The sequence below is a fragment of the Malus sylvestris genome, chromosome 6, assembly GCF_916048215.2.
Source record: "Malus sylvestris chromosome 6, drMalSylv7.2, whole genome shotgun sequence".
NCBI lineage: Eukaryota > Viridiplantae > Streptophyta > Magnoliopsida > Rosales > Rosaceae > Malus > Malus sylvestris.
In genome coordinates, this window is record NC_062265.1 from 6,137,473 (window position 1) to 6,161,990 (window position 24,518).

Genomic DNA, 24,518 nt, shown 5'->3' on the forward strand with positions numbered 1-24,518 from the left:
GACAAACTGAAGGGGTGGAAGAAAGTCAGTTGAAGTTGGATTGGCTAACTAGGCATAAGATATATGTTGGTGTAGAAAAAGGGAATCAAGCTCGAAGATAATTCATAGAGATATCAATGCTACTAACATGTGCTTGATAGACATCTTAACCCAAAGATATCGGACTTTGGATTGTCAAACTTACCGAAGAGGATAAAATAAAGCACCCATGCTGCTGAAACTTTATGAGTCCCTATGTTTTTAACTTCTTATATTTGCTCTTACAATAGTTATATGGACTTTTAGATTTTAGGACTTAAATAAGATTTTCTTTTAGATTTTAATCTGGATGGTTTTATGAATCTAATTTAAGTCCTATTATTAAAACCTACCATGATTAAGTATTTATAGCACATTATTATTTATAACTTACCATTCGAAAATGTCTGTTCGTCCATAATTAATATATTGTTTTGTGCTTCAATCATATAAATAGATAAAACTTATTAAAATTCAATTTCTTATAATTAAAAAAAGTCAACAACAATACAAAAAACAATTTATATTTATATAAAATAAAATAAAAAAATCTCATTGATACGGAAGTATCAACACATAAGTTTCGGTACATAAGTTTCGGTACGATGCATCAATACATAAGCTTTGGTACGATTGGATCAGTACATAAGTTTTGGTACAAATGTATCAATACTTATGTTTCGACATGAATGTATTGGTACATAAATTTCGGTACAATTGCATCAACACAAGTTTCTGTATGAATATATCAGTACATAAGTTTTGGTACAAAATGTCTCGGCACATAGTTGTAGTACATACATAGGTAAATAATATGCATATATATGCATATATATATATATATATATATATATAAATTTACGCACAATGAAGTATATATGATATATATATGGTTTTTTTCATTCTGGGAACTTAATAATAATTGTCAAATAATATTTTTATTGTTTATAAGGATCAATATATAACCTACATACAAAAGCCCAATAATTATTACAACTTAATTTATATTTGATTGTTACAATTAAATGACAATGACTATAGTTAGTTTTTAATCTTATATACGGTTTTATTCTAAAGGTAATATTCTTCAATGATTGAAATAGAATTTTCTAATAGTTATATTATGGCATATGTCTATAACTATTGTATTGATATTGTGATTTCATGATTTTATAGTGGATTAATGGCACTAGAATATGAAATTTAGGGTCATTTGACTGATAAAGCAGATGTTTACAACTTTGGAATTATTCTACTAGAGGTTAGTAGTGAGAAGAAGAACTCAATTCAAAGTGCAAAAGGATTTTATACTCTTTATTGGGTAACTTCCCATTTGAACTTTAATTTTGATTTTGTTGATGTTTTTTTTACTATTACATAGAAGTTTTTTATTTATTTTTATTTTTTATATTCTTCTTTGTTGAAAGTTTACGTTATTTTTTAAGATACAAAAGTTATTTTGTTCCTTTCATATTTTAAGGCACATGTTCTCAAATTGGAAAGGAAATTGATGAACCTAGTGGATCCAAGGTTGGGCTTAGAATTCAACAATGAAGAGATAATGACTACAATCAATGTGGATTTCCATTACTGTAATTCCACTTCAAAGCTTAGGCCTACCATATATGCAGTTGTGAGCATGTTTTAAGGCAAGACTACTGTTTAAGAGTTCATATTAGACGCCAATCTCTCATCAAGAAATGAGATGGAGTCAATGGTGAAGAAACTTTTCTAGTTCTGTTTGAGAGGGGGCGCTGGGTCAATTGAAGGGTCATAGAATGATTAATCTACAACTCTTCATGATATTCATCAAATCAATCTTCATTAAGATTGTCAAGACAATAGAAAAAGGAAGAAAATGACACAATTTTTAGGCATTGGTAGATGAAATGTGGAAACTATATAAGTTAAAATTTTGTATTTTGGTTATGGATAATCTCTTTCTTTTGTATGATTAAGAGAACCATGATTGGGCACTGTTTCTCATTGATACCTTAGTAAATAATTTCAAATGTTAACTTCCAGTCTTAACTGATACATTTTTATTGGGTTGAAAAATTTCACCTTTGAAGTTCCCCTGATGACTTGTCATGACATTTTTTTTGTTTATTTTTTGGTTTGTCTTAGTGACTTCATGCACATTTCTTTTGAGTTCGAGATACATAGTTTGCATTTGGATAGTGACCTGGTTGGTTTGATGTCACATGTTCTAAAGTTTGTTGTTTTCTCTCTCAGCCTTAAGGCTTAGTTACTTGTAGCTCCTTAATATGTGTAACAAGTTTAGTGAGAGGTTAAACACTAGATCTTACAACTACTAATTTATGATTGTAAACTTGCTAAATTCAATTTGAGTCGTATATTGTATTGTAATTGATCTATAAGTTAGGAGGTTTCCTGGGTTTGCATCAACATTTGTACTAAAAATGTAAACTCGAGATTTGGCACGCCTTCACTTAACATTCAATTTAACAGATAACAAAGGTCTTACATTGCAACAAATTCGTAAATTGATGTATGACATTGTGATGCTTAAAAAATGAGGTATGAGTTTGTTATGTCACCTAATTGAGGTGGTAAAATGTAATTTCCCAAAAAGAAATTTAAAAGTTAGGTTTTGAGGCCGCTCACTGGGTGGACTCCTAATACCTCTCCTTCTCGTCCCAACTGAAAACTAAGTCATCTTTCACACGAACTCAGTCTCTCACATTCAATTTCCAGCTCAAAGATGGTTTTGTTTATAACATTTTTCAAAACCAATAATTTCTTTCCTAATTTGATTAATAATAGTCCTAATTATGGTTAATTTCTCCCTAGTGAATAGATTTGTTTTAACTATCTTAGTCAAATGCATGCATCCTAGCAGATGGAACCATGATAGCTGTTAAGCAGATTTCTTCCAAATCAAAGCAAGGAAATCGTGAATTTGTGAATGAGAAAGGCATGATTTCTGCTTTGCAATACTCTCATCTTGTAAACCTATATGGATGTTGTATTGAAGGAAGTCAAATATATCTTGTCTATGAGTTTATGGAAAGTAATAACGTTTCTTATGCTTTGTTTGGTAAATATCACTTTTGTATGCCTACATTTCCTTTGGTCCATGCATATGGTATAAGATATTTTATTCACAAATTATGATTGATTTTGATTAACTTAACAAACTAAAAGGGTAAAAGAAAGTTAGTTGAAGTTGGCTTGGCCAATGAGACATAAGATATATGTTGGTATTGCAAAATCTTTGGTTACCTTCATAAGGAATCAAGCATGAAGATTATTCATAGAGATATCAAGACTACTAATGTGTTGCTTGATAGACATCTTAACCCAAAGATATCAGACTCTGGATTGGCCAAACTTGCCAAAGATGATAAAACACATATAAGCACCTGTATAGCTAGAACTTTGTGAGTCCCTATGTTTTAACTTGTTATATTTAATCTTACAATATAGTTATATTATGATGTATTTTTGTAACTATTGTATTGATGTTGTGATTTCATGACTTTACAAATGAAACATGACACCAAAATATGCAATTTGGGCCCATCTGACTGATAAAGTAGATGTTTACAGCTTTGGCATTATTCTACTATAGATTATTAGTGGGAAGAAGAACTCAACTCAGTAGACAAATGCATAAGGATTTTATATTCTTGATTGAGTAACTTTTTAATTGGACTTTAATTGTGATTTTTGTTGATGTTGTTTACCACTAGATAGAAAGCTTTTTTATATTCTTCTTTATTGAAAATTCATGTTATTTTTTAAGATACATAAGTTATTTTTCTTTTGTTCCTTTCATGTTTTGTAGGCACATGTTCTCAAATTGAAAGGAAATTTGATGAACCTAATGGATCTAAAGTTAGGCTCAAAATTCAACAATGAAGAGACGATGACTACAATCAATGTGGCTCTCCATTGCTGTAATTCCACTTCAAAGCTTAGGCTACCATGTCTGTAGTTGTGAGCATGCTTGAAGGCAAGGCTGTTTTTTAAGAGTTCATCTTAGACCCCCAATCTCTCATTAAGTTATGAGATGGATCCAAAGGTGGATAAACTTTTCCAATTATGTTTGAAAGGAGGCTGTGTGTCAATTGAAAGGACATCAAATGATTCATCTGCAACTTTTCATAATATCCATCCAGTCAATCCTCATTCAGGTTGCCAAGACAATAGAAAAAGGAAGAAAATGACACTCCGGAATTTGAAGATGAAATGTTGAAACTATAGAAGTTAAAATTTTTGTATTTGGTTGTGGATAATCTCATGCTTTTGTATGATCAAGAGGAGCATGTTTTTACACTGGTTTTCTCACTTATTGTGACATGGGTTATTGGTACCTTAACAAATGACTCTAAATGTTGATTTCTAGTCTTTATTGATATTTTTTATTAGGTTGAAAATTTTCACCTTTGAAGTTCCCTTGATGACTTGTCATGGCATGCTTTTCGTTTATTTTTCGGTTTGTCTTAGTGGCTTTATGCACATTTCTCTTGAATTGAAGACACATAGTTTGCAATTGGACAGTGAATCGGTTGATTTGAAGTCACATGTTATATAGGTAGCTGTTTTCTCTTTCAGAATTAAGGCTTAGTGACTTGTAGCCCTCTTGGTTTGTGTAACAGGTTTAGTGAGAGGTTAAGCACTGATCTTACAGCTACTAGATCGTAAACTTGCTAAATTCAATTTGAGTTGTATTTTATATTTGAATTGATCTTCAAGTTATGAGGTGTTATGAATTTGCATCGACATTTGTACTAAAAATGTAAACTTTATATTTGGCACGTCATCACTTACAATCAATTTAACAAATTATGTAACAAAAGTTTGATATTATAACGAATTCATAATTAATGTATGACATTGTGATGTTAAAAAAAATAAAGTAGGAGTTTGTTATGTCACATAATTAAGGTGTTTAAATGTAATTTTCCAAATACAATTAGAAGTTAAGTTTTGAGCCCGCTCACGGGGTGGACTCGGAATACCCCACCCTCTCGTCCCTACTGAAAACCGAGTTACCTTGCACACGAACTCAGTCTCCCACATCCAGTTTCCAGCTCGCTCCCCCCCCCCCCCCACCCCACCGGATGGATTTTTCAGAACACCACAAAAATATCTTCGGGCCAGACTACGACGACGACGACGACGACGGTAATAAACAAGATGGGGCCCGTTCATCCTCACCGTCCTCCTCCTCATCGTCGTCTTCGTCCTCATCTTCATCCTCATCGGCTTCTTCTTCATCCAACGAAGGAGGCGAGTCCAGCAGCGGGAATAGCCCGAGCGCAAGCAGTGGCGGCGGCGCTGGCGGTGGGGAAGAAGAGGTAGAGAATGGCGAAGAGGCTGATTATTCAAATGCCGCCACCGACGACAATGAGTATAGCAATATGGGTTATTTTGGGGAGGACGACAAGGATCTGTTTGGCTCTGACAATGAAGATTACTGTAAAACCCCTGCTACTAGTCCTTTCCCTATTCCTGGTAATTACCTTTTTCATGGCCTTTTATATGTGCTTTGGTATAGTATTTTTTGGTGTTTTTGTTGTGTTGAGAAATGGGTACTCAGCATTTTGGTGATTTTGTTGCTTATTGGGTTAAATTCATGACATTTGTAGGCTTGCAGCTTTGCCCAAGTGAATTTCTTTGATGGGTATCTTGCATTTTTCTGATTTGGTTGCTTATTAAGTTTCATTGATGGGTTTTCTGGCTTACCCAATTGGCCTTCTTTGATTGGTGTTTTACATATTTGTTTCCCGCGCACTTTTTTTTCTTTCTGGTTTTTATTTGTTTCTGTAATTTGTTTTAGTAATTTTCTTTTTGGGTTTTGTGACTGTAATTTTGTTTCTACTAGCGTTCCTTCGTCTTGAAGCGTTGCATATGCTGGGAGGGGTTAATGTTTAGATACTTGTAGGTTGAACTTGTTACTAAGATATGAGCTTTTGACGTTTCAGCTAAAATGCTTAGTTTGATACTCCCTTTGGATTGCTGTACGTTGAAACCCCATACTAACCAAACATTTTCTTGGCAGTATTGCCTGTCATACGCAATACGAATAATCAGGGTAGAGGGAATTCAGGGCGTGGTCGTTGGCCATCTGGACGTCCAAATGATAGAGGTGCAGGCATCCTTGGTCGAGGTGGACCTTTTCAGCAGAGGCAAAATTTTGGATATGATGGCTCAAATGGTTATCGCGATGAACGTTTTGTCTCGGAACTAAGACTACTTTCAAAGAGTGGAGAAACACTGTCAAGAAAGGCCGTTGCATTTCAGGAAGTATGTCTAGTAATCATTCATTTCTATGCTACCTTTTCTCTCTCATTTCAAGTCAAGTGCTTTTAAGGTTGACTTATCAAGGGTGCACAGATAAATATCACAAAATACAGATCTTATATTTTTACTGATATAGCTGGACAGTCCAAATTTTGGACGACTTAGTTTATTCCCTTTGTATAAAATAATTTCTTTAAAGTGTTACATTGGCTTTTGGTTTAACTGATGCAAGCAGCATTAGTCATATATATCCGTGTCATTTTGGTAAATTTACTTGTTGATCAGGGATTTAATAACTCCGCCTATGTCTTACATGGCCGGTCCCAAGCCCGGATAAAGGAGGAGGGGGAGGGCGTCAGGTAGTCGACAGCCGGCACTCCATGATCACGGCGAATCCTTATGAAAATGAATCCAGAACAAAATCACGCTAAAGCTAGGGCGTCACCCGTAAGTGCCGCACTGTGTGGCCCGAGCACAGTGATAAGTGAGCAAGGGTCGCTGTATCTCCATCGGCACCCGGATGCAGTGTTAAATGAGCAAGGGGGCCATAGAAACTTCTTTTCGAACGACTCCACTCAAAGTTGTTTGGGAGCATATGCTCCTATCAACTTTACCCGGGACACACAAAAGAAGTACTTTGATCCTATTAGACGGGGGAGGGTGAAGAAGCTAGGACAGAAGGGTAGAGTTCAAGAGAGCAAAATGCGTTTAGGAACGTGGAATATAGGAACCTTAACGGGAAAATCTATGGAAGTAGTGGAAGTTATGGTGAGGAGAAGGATAAATATTATGTGCCTACAAGAAACTAAGTGGGTTGGTAGTAAGGCAAAGGATCTAGAAAACTCAGGGTTTAAACTTTGGTATTCGGGCACAAATAGAACGAGAAACGGTGTTGGCATCATCGTGGACAAGACCTTGGTACAAGATGTTGTAGATGTCAAGAGGGTAGGAGATAGAATCATGGCAATCAAGATTGTAATAGGACAAGAACTTATCAATGTGATTAGTGCGTACGCACCTCAAGTAGGGTTGGATACGAGTTCGAAGGAGAAATTTTGGGAAGATCTTGGAGACTTGGTGCAAGGAATTGCTCAGACGGAGAAGTTATTTATAGGAGGAGATTTAAATGGACACGTGGGCAGGGAGACAGGCAACTATGGAGGTTTTCATGGTGGCCATGGTTTTGGGGAGAGAAACGAGGATGGGGAAGCTATCTTGGATTTTGCAATGGCATATGATCTCTTCTTAGCCAACACCTTCTTTAAGAAGAGAGAAGAACATGTGATCACCTACAAGAGTGGGTCGTCAAAAACACAAATAGATTTTCTTCTAATGAGGAAAGGGGATCGTATAACTTGTAAGGATTGCAAAGTTATACCAGGAGAGAGCGTGGCTAATCAACATCGCTTGTTGGTGATGGATGTACATATCAAAAGAGTAAGACAAAAGAACAAGACTTGGAAGTGCCCAAGGACTAGATGGTGGAATCTAAAAGAAGAAAAACAAGTCATTTTCAAAGAGAAGGTAATCACCCAATGTGTGTGGGATAGAGAGGGGGAAGCTAGCCAAATGTGGGATTCCATGGCTAGTTGTATCCGAAAAGTAGCAAAAGAGGTATTAGGAGAGTCCAAGGGCTTTGCCCCACACCAAAAGGAATCTTGGTGGTGGAATGAGGAGGTACAAACAAAGGTGAAGGCTAAGAAGGAATGTTGTAAAGCCTTATACAAGGAGAGGACCGATGAAAATGGTGAAAGGTATAGAAAAGCGAAGCAAGAGGCGAAGAAAGCTGTCAGAGAAGCTAAGTTAGCGGCTTACGACGATATGTATAAACGACTAGATACCAAAGAAGGAGAGTTGGATATCTATAAACTATCTAGAGCAAGGGAAAAGAAGACAAGGGACCTAAACCAAGTGAGGTGCATCAAGGATGAGGATGGAAAGGTTCTTGCTACAGAGAACGCGGTTAAAGACAGATGGAGAGGTTATTTTCATAATCTTTTCAATGAAGGACATGAAATGAGTGCTTCTTTAGGGGAGTTGAGTAACTCAGAAGAGTGTAGAAACTACTCTTTTTATCGTCGAATCCGGAAGGAAGAAGTGGTTGTAGCTTTGAAGAAGATGAAGCATAAAAAAGCAATAGGCCCAGACGATATACCAATCGAAGTGTGGAAACTTTTGGGAGAGACAGGTATAACATGGCTCACTGACCTTTTCAATAGGATTTTGAAAACGAAGAAGATGCCAAATGAGTGGCGAACGAGCACTTTGGTGCCTATCTACAAGAATAAGGGCGACGTACAAAATTGCATGAACTATAGGGGTATTAAGCTAATGAGTCATACAATGAAGCTCTGGGAGAGAGTCATTGAGCATAGATTGAGGCAAGAGACACGGGTTTCGGACAACCAATTCGGGTTCATGCCAGGGCGCTCAACCATGGAGGCAATCTATCTCTTACGAAGATTGATGGAAAGATATAGAGATGGGAAAAAGGATTTACACATGGTCTTTATAGATTTGGAAAAAGCGTATGATAGGGTCCCAAGAGACATTCTTTGGAGGATTTTAGAGAAGAAAGGAGTACGAGTAGCATATATCCAAGCTATAAAGGATATGTATGAAGGAGCAAAGACTGCCGTAAGAACTCATGAAGGACAAACCGAAAGCTTTCCCATAACTGTAGGATTACATCAAGGCTCATCCTTAAGTCCTTACCTTTTTGCGTTGGTAATGGATGAGTTAACAAGACATATTCAAGATGATATTCCTTGGTGTATGCTTTTCGCAGACGATATAGTGTTGATAGATGAAACTCAGGAAGGGGTAAATGCAAAGCTTAACCTTTGGAGAGAAGTGTTGGAATCTAAAGGTCTTCGACTAAGCCGATCAAAGACAGAATATATGGAGTGCAAGTTCAGTGCAAATGGAGGCCAAAACGAGTTAGGGGTGAGGATCGGAGATCAAGAAATACCAAAGAGCGACCGTTTTCGTTACCTAGGATCTATCTTGCAAAAGAACGGAGAATTAGATGGAGATCTCAACCATAGAATACAAGCTGGATGGATGAAGTGGAAGAGTGCATCCGGCGTGTTATGTGACCGCCGTATGCCACTGAAGCTCAAGGGAAAATTTTATAGGACGGCAATAAGGCCGGCGATGCTGTATGGCACAGAATGTTGGGCGGTGAAACATCAACACGTACACAAAATGGGTGTAGCGGAGATGAGGATGCTTCGTTGGATGTGTGGGCACACAAGAAAGGATAAGATTAGGAATGAGGATATCCGGGGTAAAGTAGGAGTAGCCGAAATTGAAGGAAAGATGAGAGAAAATCGGTTACGGTGGTTTGGACATGTGCAAAGAAGGCCTACTGACGCTCCGATTAGAAGATGCGACGATGGGACAGAGGTTCAGGGCCGAAGGGGTAGAGGAAGACCTAGGAAAACTTTGGAAGAGACTCTAAGAAAAGACTTAGAGTACTTGGATCTAACGAAGGACATGACACAGGATCGAGCACAATGGCGTTCTAAGATTCATATAGCCGATCCCACTCAGTGACTTGGATTTTCCAAGTCTCCAACCGAGAAGTTTTCCTCACTCGGAAAATTAAGGGAACACTACCCCAACCTACATGCTCCACTCAGAAAGCTTCAACATACAAGCTTCAACAAAAGAAAATTCAAAGAACTTAGCGAAGAAGGCTTTGGTGTATTTAACACAATACGTTGAAATGAAGGAAAGCTTATTTATTGATATCCCCGATAAGCTACAAATATGTACATATACATGAGTCAAAATAAACACACAAGAGGGAGCCTTCACAAAGGTTGCTTAGGAGAAGTCTCAGCAGTCGGTAGAGCCCCAGAAAGAGAAGGCACCGGAGGGGGATCATTTGGAGCCTCAGTACTGGACAGAACCCTAGAAGGAGGAGGCATCAGAGGTTGATCATTTGGAGCTTCATTACGCGGTACAGCCCCAGAAGACGAAGGCAATAAATGCCTTTGGAACAAACCTACAAATCTCTGATGATCAAGTAAAACCTGACCATCAGTTTCCTTCATCTGGTCAAGCTTCCTCTTCATGTTTGTAGCATAGTCATGTGCGAGCCGGTGCAACTGTTTATTCTCATGCTTGAGCCCTCTAATCTCCTGTTTGAGACTCATCACTTCAGCCGCCAATGATTCAACTTGGCGGGTTCGAGCAAATAGGCGTTGGGCCATATTAGACACAGAACCTGCACACTGAACACTGAGAGCCAGCGAATCCTTAACAGCTAACTCATCAGACCGTTTGGAAAGTAGTCTGTTATCTTTGGGAGTGAGAAGGTTCCTGGCCACCACCGCAGCGGTCATATCATTCTTCATCACGGAATCCCCAACGGTAAGAGGACCAGTAGGGGAGACGAAGGATGGGCGCCATATGTTGTCTGGAGAAGGCGGGGCTGCCTCTTCAACAAGGTTCAAGTCAAAACGACGGTCGGAGGGGCCAGACATTTTCAAAGGTGTTGAAGAGAGAAGAGGTCGGACAAATCAAGATCTTAGAAGTGCAAGAATGAAGCTTCTACTGGTGGAGATTCAAGTGTGCTTTAGAACTTAATGCCAGCCCTTATAAAAATCTGCACTCGACGGAGCTTCAGAAATCGAAGAGGCGCCTGCTCAGAAATCGAAGAGGCGTTTGCTTTCTCAAAAGCTGGGCTGCTTAGAGATCACGAGGGTTGATCTCAGAAATCTAAGAGGCGTTTGCTTTCTCAAAAGTTGGGCTGCTCAAAGACCACGAAGGCTGGTCTCAGAAATTGAAGAGGCGCTCGCTTTCTCAAAAGCTGGGCTCCCCAGAGACCACGAGGGCCGATCTCAGAAATCGAAGAGGCACCTACTTTTCCAGTCTTGTCAGCACCTGTCACACGCACACTCAGCTTTGCGGAAATTATGGGCATTCTGTCGAAGACTTCTGGGGAAGTAGAAAACACATGAATCTTACTGTTCAATCACCCACTTCCCACACGCAACAATAGCTCATGGGTACCACAGAAAACTTTGCCAAAGTTCTCTGCCAAAGTTGAGCACGTGAAGCTTGCAGCTCCCACTACATCGCTCTGACCAAGAAGGGTAAAAGAATAGCAAAGAAACAGCACTAACAAAGTTTAGACCCATAAATTTTAAAGGTCTAGCTACCATATTATTACCCACAAGGGTAAAGGAACAGTACCACTGCTGGATAATTGGACAGTCCCTGTGTGTCAACCTCTGTGCTTCGTGGCAAGGTAGACTAGCAAACATGCCCAACCTTTACTCACATTCGAGAAAACACTCCCAATAAGATTGCTTGCTCCAAAATCGAAGAGGCACCGTCCTCCGAATCTCGAGAGCCAGACTCCCAACATGACTACTTTCTGAAAAATCGAAGAGAGGGTAAAGGAACAGTACCATTGCTGGATAATTGGAAAGTCCCTGTGTGTCAACCTCTGTGCTTCGTGGCAAGGTAGACTAGCAAACATGCCCAACCTTTACTCACATTCGAGAAAACACTCCCAACAAGATTGCTTGCTCCAAAATCGAAGAGGCACCGCCCTCCGAATCTCGAGAGCCAGACTCCCAACATGATTACTTTCTCAAAAATCGAAGAGACACTGCTCCCCGAATCTTCGAGAGCCAGACCCCCAGCGTGACTGCTTTCTCAAAAATCGATGAGGCATCGTTCTTCGAATCAATCGAAGAGGCGCTCGCTTTCTCAAAAGCTGGGCTGCTCAGAGACCACGAGGGCCGATCTCAGAAATCGAAGAGGCACCTACTTTTCTAGCTTTGTCAGCACCTGTCACACGCACACTCAGCTTTGCAGAAATTATGGGCATTCTGTCGAAGACTTCTGGTGAAGTAGAAAGCACATGAATCTTACTGTTCAATCACCCACTTCCCACACGCAACAATAGCTCATGGGTACCACAGATAACTTTGCCAAAGTTCTCTGCCAAAGTTGAGCACGTGAAGCTTGCAGCTCCCACTACATCGCTCTGACCAAGAAAGGTAAAAGAATAGCAAAGAAACAACACTAACAAAGTTTAGACACATAAATTTTGAAGGTCTAGCTACCATATTATTACCCACAAGGGTAAAGGAACAGTACCACTGCTGGATAATTGGAAACTCCCTGTGTGTCAACCTCTGTGCTTCGTGGCAAGGTAGACTAGCAAACATGCCCAACCTTTACTCACATTCGAGAAAACACTCCCAACAAGATTGCTTGCTCCAAAATCGAAGAGGCACCGTCCTCCGAATCTCGAGAGCCAGACTCCCAACATGACTACTTTCTCAAAATCGAAGAGAGGGTAAAGGAACAGTACCATTGCTGGATAATTGGAAAGTCCCTGTGTATCAACCTTTGTGCTTCGTGGCAAGGTAGACTAGCAAACATGCCCAACCTTTACTCACATTCGAGACAACACTCCCAACAAGATTGCTTGCTCCAAAATCGAAGAGGCACCGCCCTCCGAATCTCGAGAGCCAGACTCCCAACATGATTACTTCCTCAAAAATCGAAGAGACACTGCTCTCCGAATCTCGAGAGCCAGACCCCCAGCATGATTGCTTTCTCAAAAATCGAAGAGGCATCGTTCTCCGAATCTCGAGAGCCAGATACCACAGACCACTTTTTCAAAGTGCTCTGACAGAGTTAAAACATGTGAAACTGACAGCTCCCACTACCGTGCTATGACCAAGCAGGGTAAAGGAATAGCATTACTACTTGTTAGGGAGACTCCTATATATGTCAACCTCCATCCCCAACGGACAGGCAGACCTGCAAAAATGCTCAACCCTTCATCATATCTGAGAGGGCACTCCCAACGAAGCCTTTCGAAATATTCAGCTTTCTTTCCCCCTGATAATACCTCTGCAAACAAGCTATACTAGAGCAAGAATATCTCATATCATCAGGGTTAAAAGCAAGAGTATCCCATATCATGCTTTTTCCCTGTCTTTTCCTTTGGCCTTGTTTTTACCTGCAAGACAAGGAGAAAGAGAGCAATCAGTCAGCACTTGGAATCAAGCTTCCAGCCAAGAACTGACTGCCTGGAACCCCTTACCTGATTACTTACCTGGCATTGCTCTCGAGTACTCATCTTCAACATCTTATGTTTCCAGGGAAGATTCCGCATCTGCTTGAGGAACAGATAGGGCAAGTGCGAAGGATACAAGGAAGCATGTGGAGACAAGCGTAACAGCACACGTGCCGATACATCCATTACTCTGTCAAAAGCAAAAGTATCCCATATCAGCAGGGTGGAACGTACTCTAGATTTGATGGACTTGTTTTGACCCTCAAATTCTTCAGTCGGCCTTATACTCTGGAGGAAACCAGAAAACCCTCCAGCTCAGTTCAAGAATAAGCCTGTGGAAAGTTACTTCTTCAAAAGCAAAAGTATCTCATATCATCTCTTCTCATTTTTCTTCTCTTTATCCTTCATGCTGCTGCAAGATGGGGAGAAGGTGAACAATCAGTCGGAGCTCTGATTGCTTACCTTGTCTGTCACCTCTTTCAGCAGACCCCCTAGCTCGGCGACTTGGGGGACTCCTACTACATGGTTTGTATCGCGCTTGACCAAGCCTGAAACTACAAGTAAGCTTCAAGTGAAATTGATACATTACCTTGTGCATCTCCACCAGTTAAAGATACCACCCCTGGATGGAGGAAGAGTACTTCCAGAGAAGATGCCACATCTACCTATGAGACAGATAAGGCAAGTCAAGACGACTCCACACTCCGATACTTAGAAGTTTCGTGATTACGAGATCATTCTCCCACAATATTTCTTAATGTCATTTGTACTAAATCATTCACTTGTACTCACTAAAGGAGAGCTTGAACCTATGTACTTGTGTAAACCCTTCACAATTAATGAGAACTCTTCTATTCCGTGGACGTAGCCAATATGGGTGAACCACGTACATCTTGTGTTTGCTTTCCTATCTCTATCCATTTATATACTTATCCACACTAATGACCGGAGCAATCTAGCGAAGATCACAAAAAGCGACCGTTTTCGCTACCTAGGATCTATCTTGCAAGAGAACGGAGAATTAGATGGAGATCTCAACCATAGAATACGAGCTGGATGGATGAAGTGTTAGAATGCATCCGGCGTGTTGTGTGACCGTCGTAGGCCACTGAAGCTCAAGGGAAAATTTTATAGGACGGCAATAAGGCCAGCGATGTTGTATGGCACAGAATGTTGGGCGGTGAAGCATCAACACGTACACAAAATGGGTGTAGCGGAGATGAGGATGCTTCGTGGGATGTGTGGGCACACGAGAAAGGATAAGATTGGGAATGAGGATATCCGAGGTAAAGTAGGAGTAGCCGAAATTGTAGGAAAGATGAGAGAAAATCGGCTCCGGTGATTTGGACATGTGCAAAGAAGGCCGAATGACGCTCCGGTTCGAAGATGTGACTACGGGACAGAGGTTCAGGGCCGAAGGGGTAGAGGAAGACCTAGGAAAACTTTGGAAGAGACTCTAAGAAAAGACTTAGAGTACTTGGATCTAACGGAGGACATGACACAAAACCGAGCGCAATGGCGTTCTAGGATTCATATAGCCGACCCCACTTAGTGGGAAAAGGCTTTGTTGTTGTTGTTGTTGTTGTTGATCAGGGATTTAATCCACATGTTCATAAGTCGTCCTTGTCAATTGACTGGTGCATTATGTGTACGTTAGTTGTTTTTTCTCTTCACTAATTTAATAATTTTACCCAATAGCCCTGTGAGCTTGCTTGCTATAGTCGGGTAGAAGGTGGAGATGTCAGCTTTGACGAGACCAGTTTGGTAAGCATACTGTAGCGTACTTTCTGAATGGTCCATTCTTTAGGTAGGTTTCTCTTGTATATGCAGTGCACACTGATCACTAACTAATTCATGTTGTTCTGTCATCCACATTAGAGGCTTTTCAAGCGTCTTATTACTGAAGAAATTGGAAGAGATCTGAATGAAGGTTATGATACTTTTATTGCGAAGAAAGGTATGATTTGTGTCAAAATAAGTTTTTTTTTAGATTTATAAGATGTGTATTGGAGTTAGTTTATATGTTTCTTTGTGGTTTTTTGCATACTAGATCTGATCTTTGCCAGAGAGTTTATGTGTTTTTTTACTTGTCTGAACCAGATTTGGGCTCTCAAGGTTTTGGTGACCTTCTCGGCTGCATAAGAGACAAGAATATTCCACTTCAAAACATTCATTTTGTGGTGCGAAGCGTATTACACTTATAGTTTTCTCATTTATAATTTTTCCATATGGGTTATTAACTACTAATTTGTTTGACATCTTTTTGTCTTTTACAGACTTATCGCAACAATCTTAATAAGGTATCTCTTAGTCCCCTTCCGTATTTTGTTCTGAAGATAATTTCCTGTATTAGTTTGAATGGATATCATTGATGAACCATGGATTAGTTATCATATGGTGTGTAGATGTGTAGTGATTTTGGATAAGAGGGTATAGATTCTAGCAGTTGAATGCTTAAACCAATCTAATGAGCAGCTGCAGGCCTCTGATGACTTCTTTTTAATGGATACTCAAGTTACTGAATTATAATTATCTTTATGCACGCTTAGTGGTACAAATAAATGAAGAAAGGGGCAATACTTCAAGAAACATACTAGAGACACAATGCTGTAGAGTACTTCAGCTAATTGGTTATTAGTGTAATATTTTAAGCTGTGGTATTTGTTGGACTAGCTAACAGGTGTTTTGTTGTATTTCATATGCTTCTCTTGGTTTTTTTTTTTTATTTTAATTTTAATTTTAAAATAATTTAATTTTTATTTATGTAGATATTGGCCACTTTTTATAATAAAAGGGATCCTTGGGAGATGGGAGTGCATAAAAGGAATGGGGTTGTCTATCTTGATGTGCATAAACTACCTGAAAGGCCACAGACTGAGTTGGATCGAAGAAGGTACTGGACTTTCATTTATTCTTTAGAAATTCGTATGGTCTTTCTAGGATGGTAATGACTATGTTCTTGGAGCATTTGGAATTGCTTCCCTTGTATGTTTAATAGAGTTATTGGAATTGCTCCTTGCTTTAATCAATGGAATTCTTCTGCTTAAGAAATAGATTTATTAATGAATATCAATGTTTTCAAACCCTTCTTCTCAAGTTGTACCTGAAGGATGGATTAACAGCCAACTATTTCGAGTTTTCATTATGAAAGAACGGGAGATTTGATAAGGATTGTCAAAGCTCAACGTGTTGCTATTCTTGAATTTAATATAGTAATGAGATGTAATTTAGAGTAGATGCAGAAGTGATTTCATAAGGTATATAATTTACTTCATTGAAGTTGGGCATAAATGCTTCCTGTCATCTAGATTGTGGGAGATATATTGGTGTTTTAATTGATACCTTAGCAGCTAATTGTAACTGATATTTTGTTGTTCTTCATCTAACTGGTTCAAGAGGGCTAAGCATACCTAGATATGCATCTTTCTATTATTGCTTATTTTCATTTTCAGGCGTGCTTTATGCAATGTTATCCATTCAACTCAGGTGTTACTGGGGGTATTGTTTTGAGAGTCTTGCCACTGAAGATCCAGGAAGAGGCGATGGAGGGATACATCATGTTGATGCCAATGTTGAATACTGTTCTGTGATCAAAACAAAATTAGGGGCTCATCGCATTCTTATGGGTGCTGAAATGGATTGCTGTGACTCAACTGATGATGGAAGGAGGTTTTATGTGGAATTAAAGACAAGCCGTGAGGTTGACATTTGTTTTTCTTCACTCTCCTGTACATGCAACTCTTTTTCTTCTCTGAGCTTTCTTATGTAACTGACCGTAAGTTTCTCATTCAATTGTGCAGTTGGACAACCATAAAATAGAGTATGAATTTGAGAAAGAGAAGCTCCTCAAGTTTTGGGTACATTACTGTTTTCTTACCTAAAAACACACAGGGTCTTCAATAGCTTTTGTTAGAGATTGACATGCAAAATGGCAGAATTTAGATTGTACTTCAGTTTTATTATCTAGTTTTCTCAAGGAATTGGTTGTCATTGTCTCTAGTCCTTTTCCTATTTATATTTCAAAGCATCTGTTTTTTTTTTTCGTAAAGGAGTGAACCTGTCTTTTATATTTTCGTCAGGCTTCTGTAAAATCTGTAATTGTAAATGAGTTAACATTTCTCTTATATTTGGTGCAGATTCAATCATTCTTAGCAGGTGTTCCCTATATTGTCATTGGGTTTAGGTAATCCAAATTGCTGCTTAAGCCTTTTACTTTCCAAATTGCTACTTAAGCCTTTCACTTTCTTACTGGGTAGACCATTAACTGTATACATCAAAGTTTGCTTATCTTTCAAAATGGCATAGATAGCTTATGCGTATTAAAAGGTGCAAAAGAATGGTAATTTATATAGTTGACATAAATGACTTAAATTCATAGAAATACGTGCATTATATATTCCACTGTGCAGTTGCTTGTTCGTGGAAGAGTTTTTGTGGTAGCTCTTTCATTTGCTGCTCTACACAATTTATATATAAATATATATATTCCCTTTTTACAGGAATGATGCAGGTCAACTTGTTCGCACAGAGAGACTAAGAACCAAAGATATAACGCAAAGAGTGAAAATGAAGAACTACTGGCAGGTAAATTTTGTTTTCTGTGATGCAAATGGTTTCTGAGCATACAACCAACCACCTTCCTACCCGTCACACTGAAAAAAATTTGATTTATCGACCTTAGTATCTGTGAAGTTTATCGATCATGGTTGTGCTGAATAAATGTTCTATCTGTCACTATTAATGAAACTGGTTGTCACTTCTAATGAATCTGGTTGGCAGGGAGGAGTTTGCTTGGCATTTGCTGATGAGGTATTATGCTGGCTCTATGGGACCGTAAAAGATAGTGAGTTTTAAATCTTTGTCTCCATTTTTCCTTCAGCTTCATTTGTTTCCCATTCAATTAGAAAAAGTATAAAAGAGAATATGATTCTCTACTCCCTTTCTTAATTGAAGAAAGAGATTGGAGAAGGAAATGTGAGAGAAGATGAAGAAAACATAGATGGTAACGAAAAATGAAAACTGAAAGCGATTTTAATTTTGTTTCTAGGTTTTGTTCTTTCTGTTCTTCCTTTCTCTCTCATTACAACTATATTTATAACGGTAACACATCACTACGAAATGAGTTTGTTATATATTCTATAAAACTGATCGTATTTACAGGAATTCAGTGGTATCTTATAATAGCTTTTCGTAGCTGAAGTAGTGGGATTCAGATTTCTGTTGAACGTAGACAATGTTTTCCTCAGCAGTCAGATGGTGCGCTTGTTTAATAAATGTGCTAATTTTTTTACAGATGAAGATTACATATTGCAGTTTACTCATCCTTACCAACGTTTGGAGCTTTTACAAGCCCAATCTTGCCCAGAAGAAATTACTAACCACGTTCAGCAATTGTAGACGTTTAGTGACGCGTCCCAGATTAACCCTATTTTCCCAGTCGTTTGTGCTTCAAATTGCTTGTACCTCTTTGTGGCATAAAAATAAAATGCAGTGTCTCCCCAAGATTGCTGTTTGTTTTTCTTTTTCGGTTTTCATAGTAGTCGAATGGCTCATATCGTCATGCGGCCGAGATCACCATCAATCGAGAGAACTGTATAAATGGACCTCTGTTTCTTGTTTTTCATTCTGTTTTATTAGTTTACGAACGTCTTTCGGTATCAGACATACTGTTGTTATCTACAACTTTTTACGTTACAGTCAATAGCTAGATGTATCCAAATTATTTGACTAATATAAATTATGAGGCACTCGGACTCTCTCTCGAACTTTTTCTCTATCCCCAATCTTAGCCGTCCGGTTAGATCCTTCGGTGAGAAACGCTAATGTTTTCCACCAAAACATTATCGTTTCTATCTTATATAAACTGCCTATTAACAAAACCCTTCGTGAGAGCAATTGTGAGATTACTAAGAGTGGGATTGGTATTGGGAGAGGTTGCATGTAAAATGATCAAAATTAATTAACTTGTTTTACAAGAAACAAATCCAAGGATTAATGCTTGATTGGTAGAAGCTTAAGTGAAAAGAATAACTTGCCCCATACATACATAAATGAGCTTAGCTTGGTTAGAGCAGCGCATTCCACATTGTATTTAGAGTAAATTGTAGCTATGGTCCCTGAACTTTACTCAAATTGGAGCAATGGTCCTTCAACTAAAAATCCATTACCATTGGTCCTTCAACTCATTAAAACGTGTAGCTATGGTCCCTCAACTAAAAATCCATTACCTTTGGTCCCTCAATTTTAATTCAACTGGAGAAATGGTCCCTTAACTTTATCCAAATTGTAGCTATGGTCCTTCAAACATAACTCGTTTTGACAAAAAATTTTACGTAATTGACAAAAATGACCATAATTACACACTTTGATGAGTTGAGGGACCCTAATTAAATAAATGGTTATTCCAACATAACATATTTTGACAAAATTTTGAAGAAATTAATGAAAATGACTATAGCTACACATTTTGATAAGTTGAGGGACCAATGGTAATGGATTTTTAGTTGAGGGACCATTGCTCCAATTTGAGTAAAGTTCAGGGACCATTGCTACAATTTACTCTTGTATTTAAGTTCGAATCATTCCTATTTTCCAGTTTGCACGCACAACTCACGAGCCTTGTTTCTCTTTCATCCTTTCTTCTCTGTTCACCAGACACCGGAAAACACCTCCCCGTACTTGTTGTCGTTGCAACCTCTCTTCCTACCCTACAGGACCCAGAACCTCTCATGCGCAAGCTTCTCTGCTGGGAGTGTTGACTTTTTGTGTATATTCTTGTAATCTTGGGATTCTTACTTTAATATGTTTTTATGTAAATTATTTCTTCCCTTATTGATAGGATTGTAACATCTTATAAATCCCTCCTTGAGAGATGAATAATATATACAATTATTCCAAAAGAGCATTCTCTTCTTGGCACCAGAGCTAGGTTAAGGAAGAAAAAAAAAAACCCCGCTGCTGTGTGCAGAATCCAGATCACCATGCCGCGCGCTAGATTGTGTAGCGCGCCGTCCGATCATTAGCCGCACCGCCAGTTGTGCTGTGCGCCGTATAACCAACGAGCGACGGTATCGTTATTGGATCGATCCCTTTTGTTCGTTTGCTTCGTCGCACCGGAGTCTATACGTATTGTGTTGAAGCCCAGAACTCAGATCTACATATTTGCCACTGTTGGTTGTCGCATGCTGCAATCCAAAATCCGAACCCAACCTTGCCTGAACCAACCAGATCCACCACTGAACTTGCTCGCACCCACCATCGCACCAGTCCACGAACCATTTGCTGCAAGTTTTTGTTTGCTTGCACAAATCCCATCCGCTGCAATCCCTTTGTATTTGAGCGGATTGAAGAAAGGAAACAATTAAAAAGGGAGAAAACGCAGAAGCATTGCTTTGTTGGAAAAGAAGAAAAGGAAAAGAAAAAAGAAAAAGAAGAAAAGAAAAAGAAAAAAGAAATAGAAAAAAGAAAAAGAAGAAAAGAAAAAGAAAAAAAAAAGGAAAAAACAGGAAAAAAAGAAAAAGAAAAAAAGGGAAAATTATTGTTTTTTTTTGAGTTGCAGTTTGTATTTTTGTTTTTTGTTTTTTGAATTGCAGTTTGTTTTTTTTTTTGTGGCCCACATGCTACAATTAAAATGGCTCGCGATGAAATCTTGGACCCGTGCTTCTTGCTATCATCCATCCAGCAATTGTCCTTATTGTGGTTGGAGAGGACATTCCGCAAATCATTGTTTCGAACTTATTGGCTATCTTGTTAATTGGGACAAGACTCGTGATCCCCGGTGTAATAAGCCGCGTGCATTAATTGCTGAAACTAAAGTACATTCTCAACATACAGTTAACGATGGTAAGGCTTTAAAGGTTTCTGCATCTGTTACGAATAATACATGGATAATTGATTCCGGTGCTACTGAACATATGACTTGTGATTTTAGACAGGTACAAACCCTAAAACCATCCACCAAAACTGTTGTCAGTATTGCCAATGGTAATTCTGCCCCCATTATTGGGGAAGGTGCTGTCTCCCTTTCAGATACCCATAATCTTGATACTGTGCTTGTTGTTCCTTCACTTGATTATAATTTATTATCTGTTGCTCAAATAACCGTTGCCCTACATTGTCTTGTTATTTTTTGGCCTTCTTTTTGTGTTTTTAAGGATATTCGGACTCGCAAGACGATTGGTTATGGTATCAGAAAAGGGAGGTTTTACTACTTGGAGCTGACATTGAACAGTACCCAGATGTTGACTCATGCTTTTATTGTGGAGGATCTCAAGGGGAGCGGAATAAAGCTTCAGATGTTTGGTTGTGGCATCGTCGACTTGGACATGCTTCTTTCGGTTATTTACAAAGGTTGTTTCCTAGCCTATTTATTAAGAATGACGTTTCTAGCTTTAAATGTGGTGTTTGTGAACTAGCTAAAAGTCATCGTACTTCATTTCCGTCCAGTTTGACAAAAAGTTATGTTCCGTTTATGATAATTCATTCTGATGTGTGGGGACCATCTAAAACTGCTACATTTGGTGGTGCTTATTGGTTCGTTACTTTTGTTGATGATTGCACACGTATGACTTGGGTTTGTTTGATGAAGTCAAAAAGTGAAGTTCCTTCCTTATTCCAGCAATTTCACAAAATGGTGCAAGTACAGTATAAGTCACAAATACAGGTTCTCATGAGTGATAATGGTGGCGAGTATATGAACTCTGACCTTCGTGCCTTTCTGGATCATCATGGTATTGTTCATTAAACGACATGTCCATACACTCCATAACAAAATGGAGTTGCAGAGCGAAAAAGCCGTCAACTTCTGGAGGTTGTCCGTGCTTCCTTACTCGAGGGGCGTCTCTCGTTATCCTATTGGGGAGAAGCTCTCACCTCAACTGCGTATCTCATTAATCGCGTTCCATCCCGATCTGTTGATTTTCAGACGCCTCTTCAGGCTCTCTCCTCACATGTTGATGCTTCTGCAGTTCCAAATCAACCACCTCATGTGTTTGGCTGTGTGGCTTTCGTTCATCTCCATAAACAGCAGATGAGTAAGCTTGAACCTCGAGCCTTACGATAAGTAAGCAATCAGACTTCCAAGCAAGCAACCTGGATTGGAGGTTCGACTTCGGCTTCCGGTTGATTGTTCTCTTTCTCCTTGTGTCGTAAACAGTAACAAGGATAAGGAGAAGCAAATGGAGAAGAGATGATATGAGATACTTTTACTTTTGAAGAAGTAACTTTCCACAAGCTTATTCTTGAACTGGGCTGGAGGGCTTTCTGGTTTCCTCCAGAGTATAAGGCCGACTCAAGAATTTGAGGGTCAAAACAAGTCCATCAAATCTAGAGTACGTTCGACCCTGATGATATGGGATACTTTTGCTGTTGACAAAGTAGTGGATGTATCGGCACGTGTTCTGTTACGCTTATCTCTACATGCTTCCTTGTATCCTTTTCACTTGCCCTATCTGTTCCTCAGGCAGATGTGGTATCTTCTTTGGAAGCATAAGATGTTGAAGATGAGTACTCGAGAGCAATGCCAAGTAAGTAATCAGGTAAGGGGTTCCAGGCAGTCAATTCCTGACTGGAAGCTTGATTCCAAGTGTTGATTGATTGCTCTCTTTCTGTTTGTCTTGCAGGTAAGAATAAGACCAAAGGAAAAGACAGGGAAAAAACATGATATGGGATACTCTTGCTTTTAACCCTGATGATATGAGATACTCTTGCTCTGGTGTGGCTTGTTTGTAGAGGTATTATCGGGAGGAAAATAAGCTGATTATTTCGAGAGACTCTGCTGAGAGTGCCATCTCGGATGTGAAGAAAAGTTTAGCATTTTTTTATTTGCAGGTTTGCCTGGCTGTGGAGGATGGAGGTCGACATATATAGGAGTCTCCCTAACAACAAGTAGTATTGCTATTCCTTTACCCTTCTGGGTCATATCAATGTAGTAGGAGCTGCAAGTTTCATGTGTTTTAACTTTGTCAGAGCACTTTGAAAAAGTGGTCTGTGGTATCTGGAAACTGGTGTTGCGTGTGAAGATTGCAGACAAGCTTTATCCAAGGAAATCTGGCTCTCGAAGTTCGGAGAGCGGTGCCTCTTCGATTTTCGAACAAGCAATCCTGTTGGGGATCTGGCTCTCGAGATTTAGAGAACGGTGCCCCTTCGATTTTTGAGAAAGCAATCTTGTTGGGAGTCTGACTCTTGAGATTCGGAGAGCAGTGTCTTTTCGATTTTTAAGAAAGTAAACCCGTTGGGAGTCTGGCTCTCGAGATTCGGAGGGTGGTGTCTTTTCAATTTTTGAGCACGTAATCCTATTGGGAGTCTGGCTCTCGAGATTCGAAGAGCGGTGCCTCTTCGATTTTTAAGAAAGCAATCCTGTTGGGAGTCTGACTCTTGAGATTCGGATAGCAGTGTCTCTTTGATTTTTGAGAAAGTAATCTTGTTGGGAGTTTGGCTCTCGAGATTCGGACGGCGGTGCCTCTTCAATTTTTGAACACATAATCCTGTTGGGAGTCTGGCTCTCAAGATTCGGAGAACGGTGCATCTTCGATTTTTGTGAAAGCAATCCTGTTGGGAGTCTGAATCTTGAGAATCAGAGAGCAGTGTTCTTTGATTTTTGAGAAAGTAATCTTGTTGGGAGTCCGGCTCTCGAGATTCGGAGAGCGGTGCCTCTTCGATTTTTGAGCAAGCAATCTTGTTGGGAGTGTTTTCTCGAATGTGAGTAAAGGTTGGGCATTTTTGCCAGTCTGCTTTGCCACGGAGCACGGAGGTTGACACACATTGGGACTTTCTAGTTATCAAGCAGTGGTGCTGTTCCTTTACCCTTGTGGGTTAGGGTAGCTGGACCTTCAAAATTTATGTGTCTAAACTTTGTCAGAGATCTTTGGCAAAGTTATCTGTGATACCCGATGAGCTGATGTTGCTTATGGAAAGATGTGCCTCTTCGGAATCCAGAGAGTGGTGCCTCTTCCATTTTTGAACCAACGACCCTGTTGCCCTTTCTTTTATAAGGGCACCAATTGTGTGCAAGAAGTACATTTAGAAAGTTAATGCTTGTAGAAAATTTCCCCTTACTTTAGAGATTTATTGCACCTTATTTCTCCTTCATCATTTCTGATAATGTCTGGCCCATCTGACCGTCGTTTTGACTTGAACTTTGGTGAAGAGGCAGCCATGCCTTCTCAAGACAACATAT

At 39.2% G+C, this 24,518-nt stretch overlaps 1 protein-coding gene across 1 annotated transcript; it reads left to right on the forward strand.

Annotated features, from left to right (window-relative positions):
• The first annotated feature begins 4,993 nt into the window (after positions 1 to 4,993).
• LOC126626521 (NAD-capped RNA hydrolase DXO1-like) lies at positions 4,994 to 19,107 on the forward strand. The gene is made up of 13 exons (XM_050295874.1): positions 4,994 to 5,502; positions 6,050 to 6,294; positions 15,041 to 15,106; positions 15,221 to 15,299; positions 15,443 to 15,522; positions 15,619 to 15,642; positions 16,111 to 16,235; positions 16,829 to 17,042; positions 17,143 to 17,199; positions 17,479 to 17,525; positions 17,842 to 17,926; positions 18,122 to 18,185; positions 18,636 to 19,107. Exons 1-13 carry the CDS (start codon positions 5,109 to 5,111, stop codon positions 18,737 to 18,739), a joined length of 1,584 nt encoding a protein of 527 aa, XP_050151831.1. The 5' UTR covers positions 4,994 to 5,108; the 3' UTR covers positions 18,740 to 19,107.
• Positions 19,108 to 24,518: the final 5,411 nt, after the last annotated feature.

Excerpts from the sequence above, each read along its gene's own strand:
- LOC126626521 (XM_050295874.1), top strand. The coding sequence starts at position 5,109 with ATGGATTTTTCAGAACACCACAAAAATATCTTCGGGCCAGACTACGAC. Across the intron at positions 15,643-16,110 it reads ATCGCAACAATCTTAATAAG|ATATTGGCCACTTTTTATAA; the intron begins GTATCTCTTAGT and ends TTATTTATGTAG. Across the intron at positions 16,236-16,828 it reads ACTGAGTTGGATCGAAGAAG|GTGTTACTGGGGGTATTGTT; the intron begins GTACTGGACTTT and ends CATTCAACTCAG.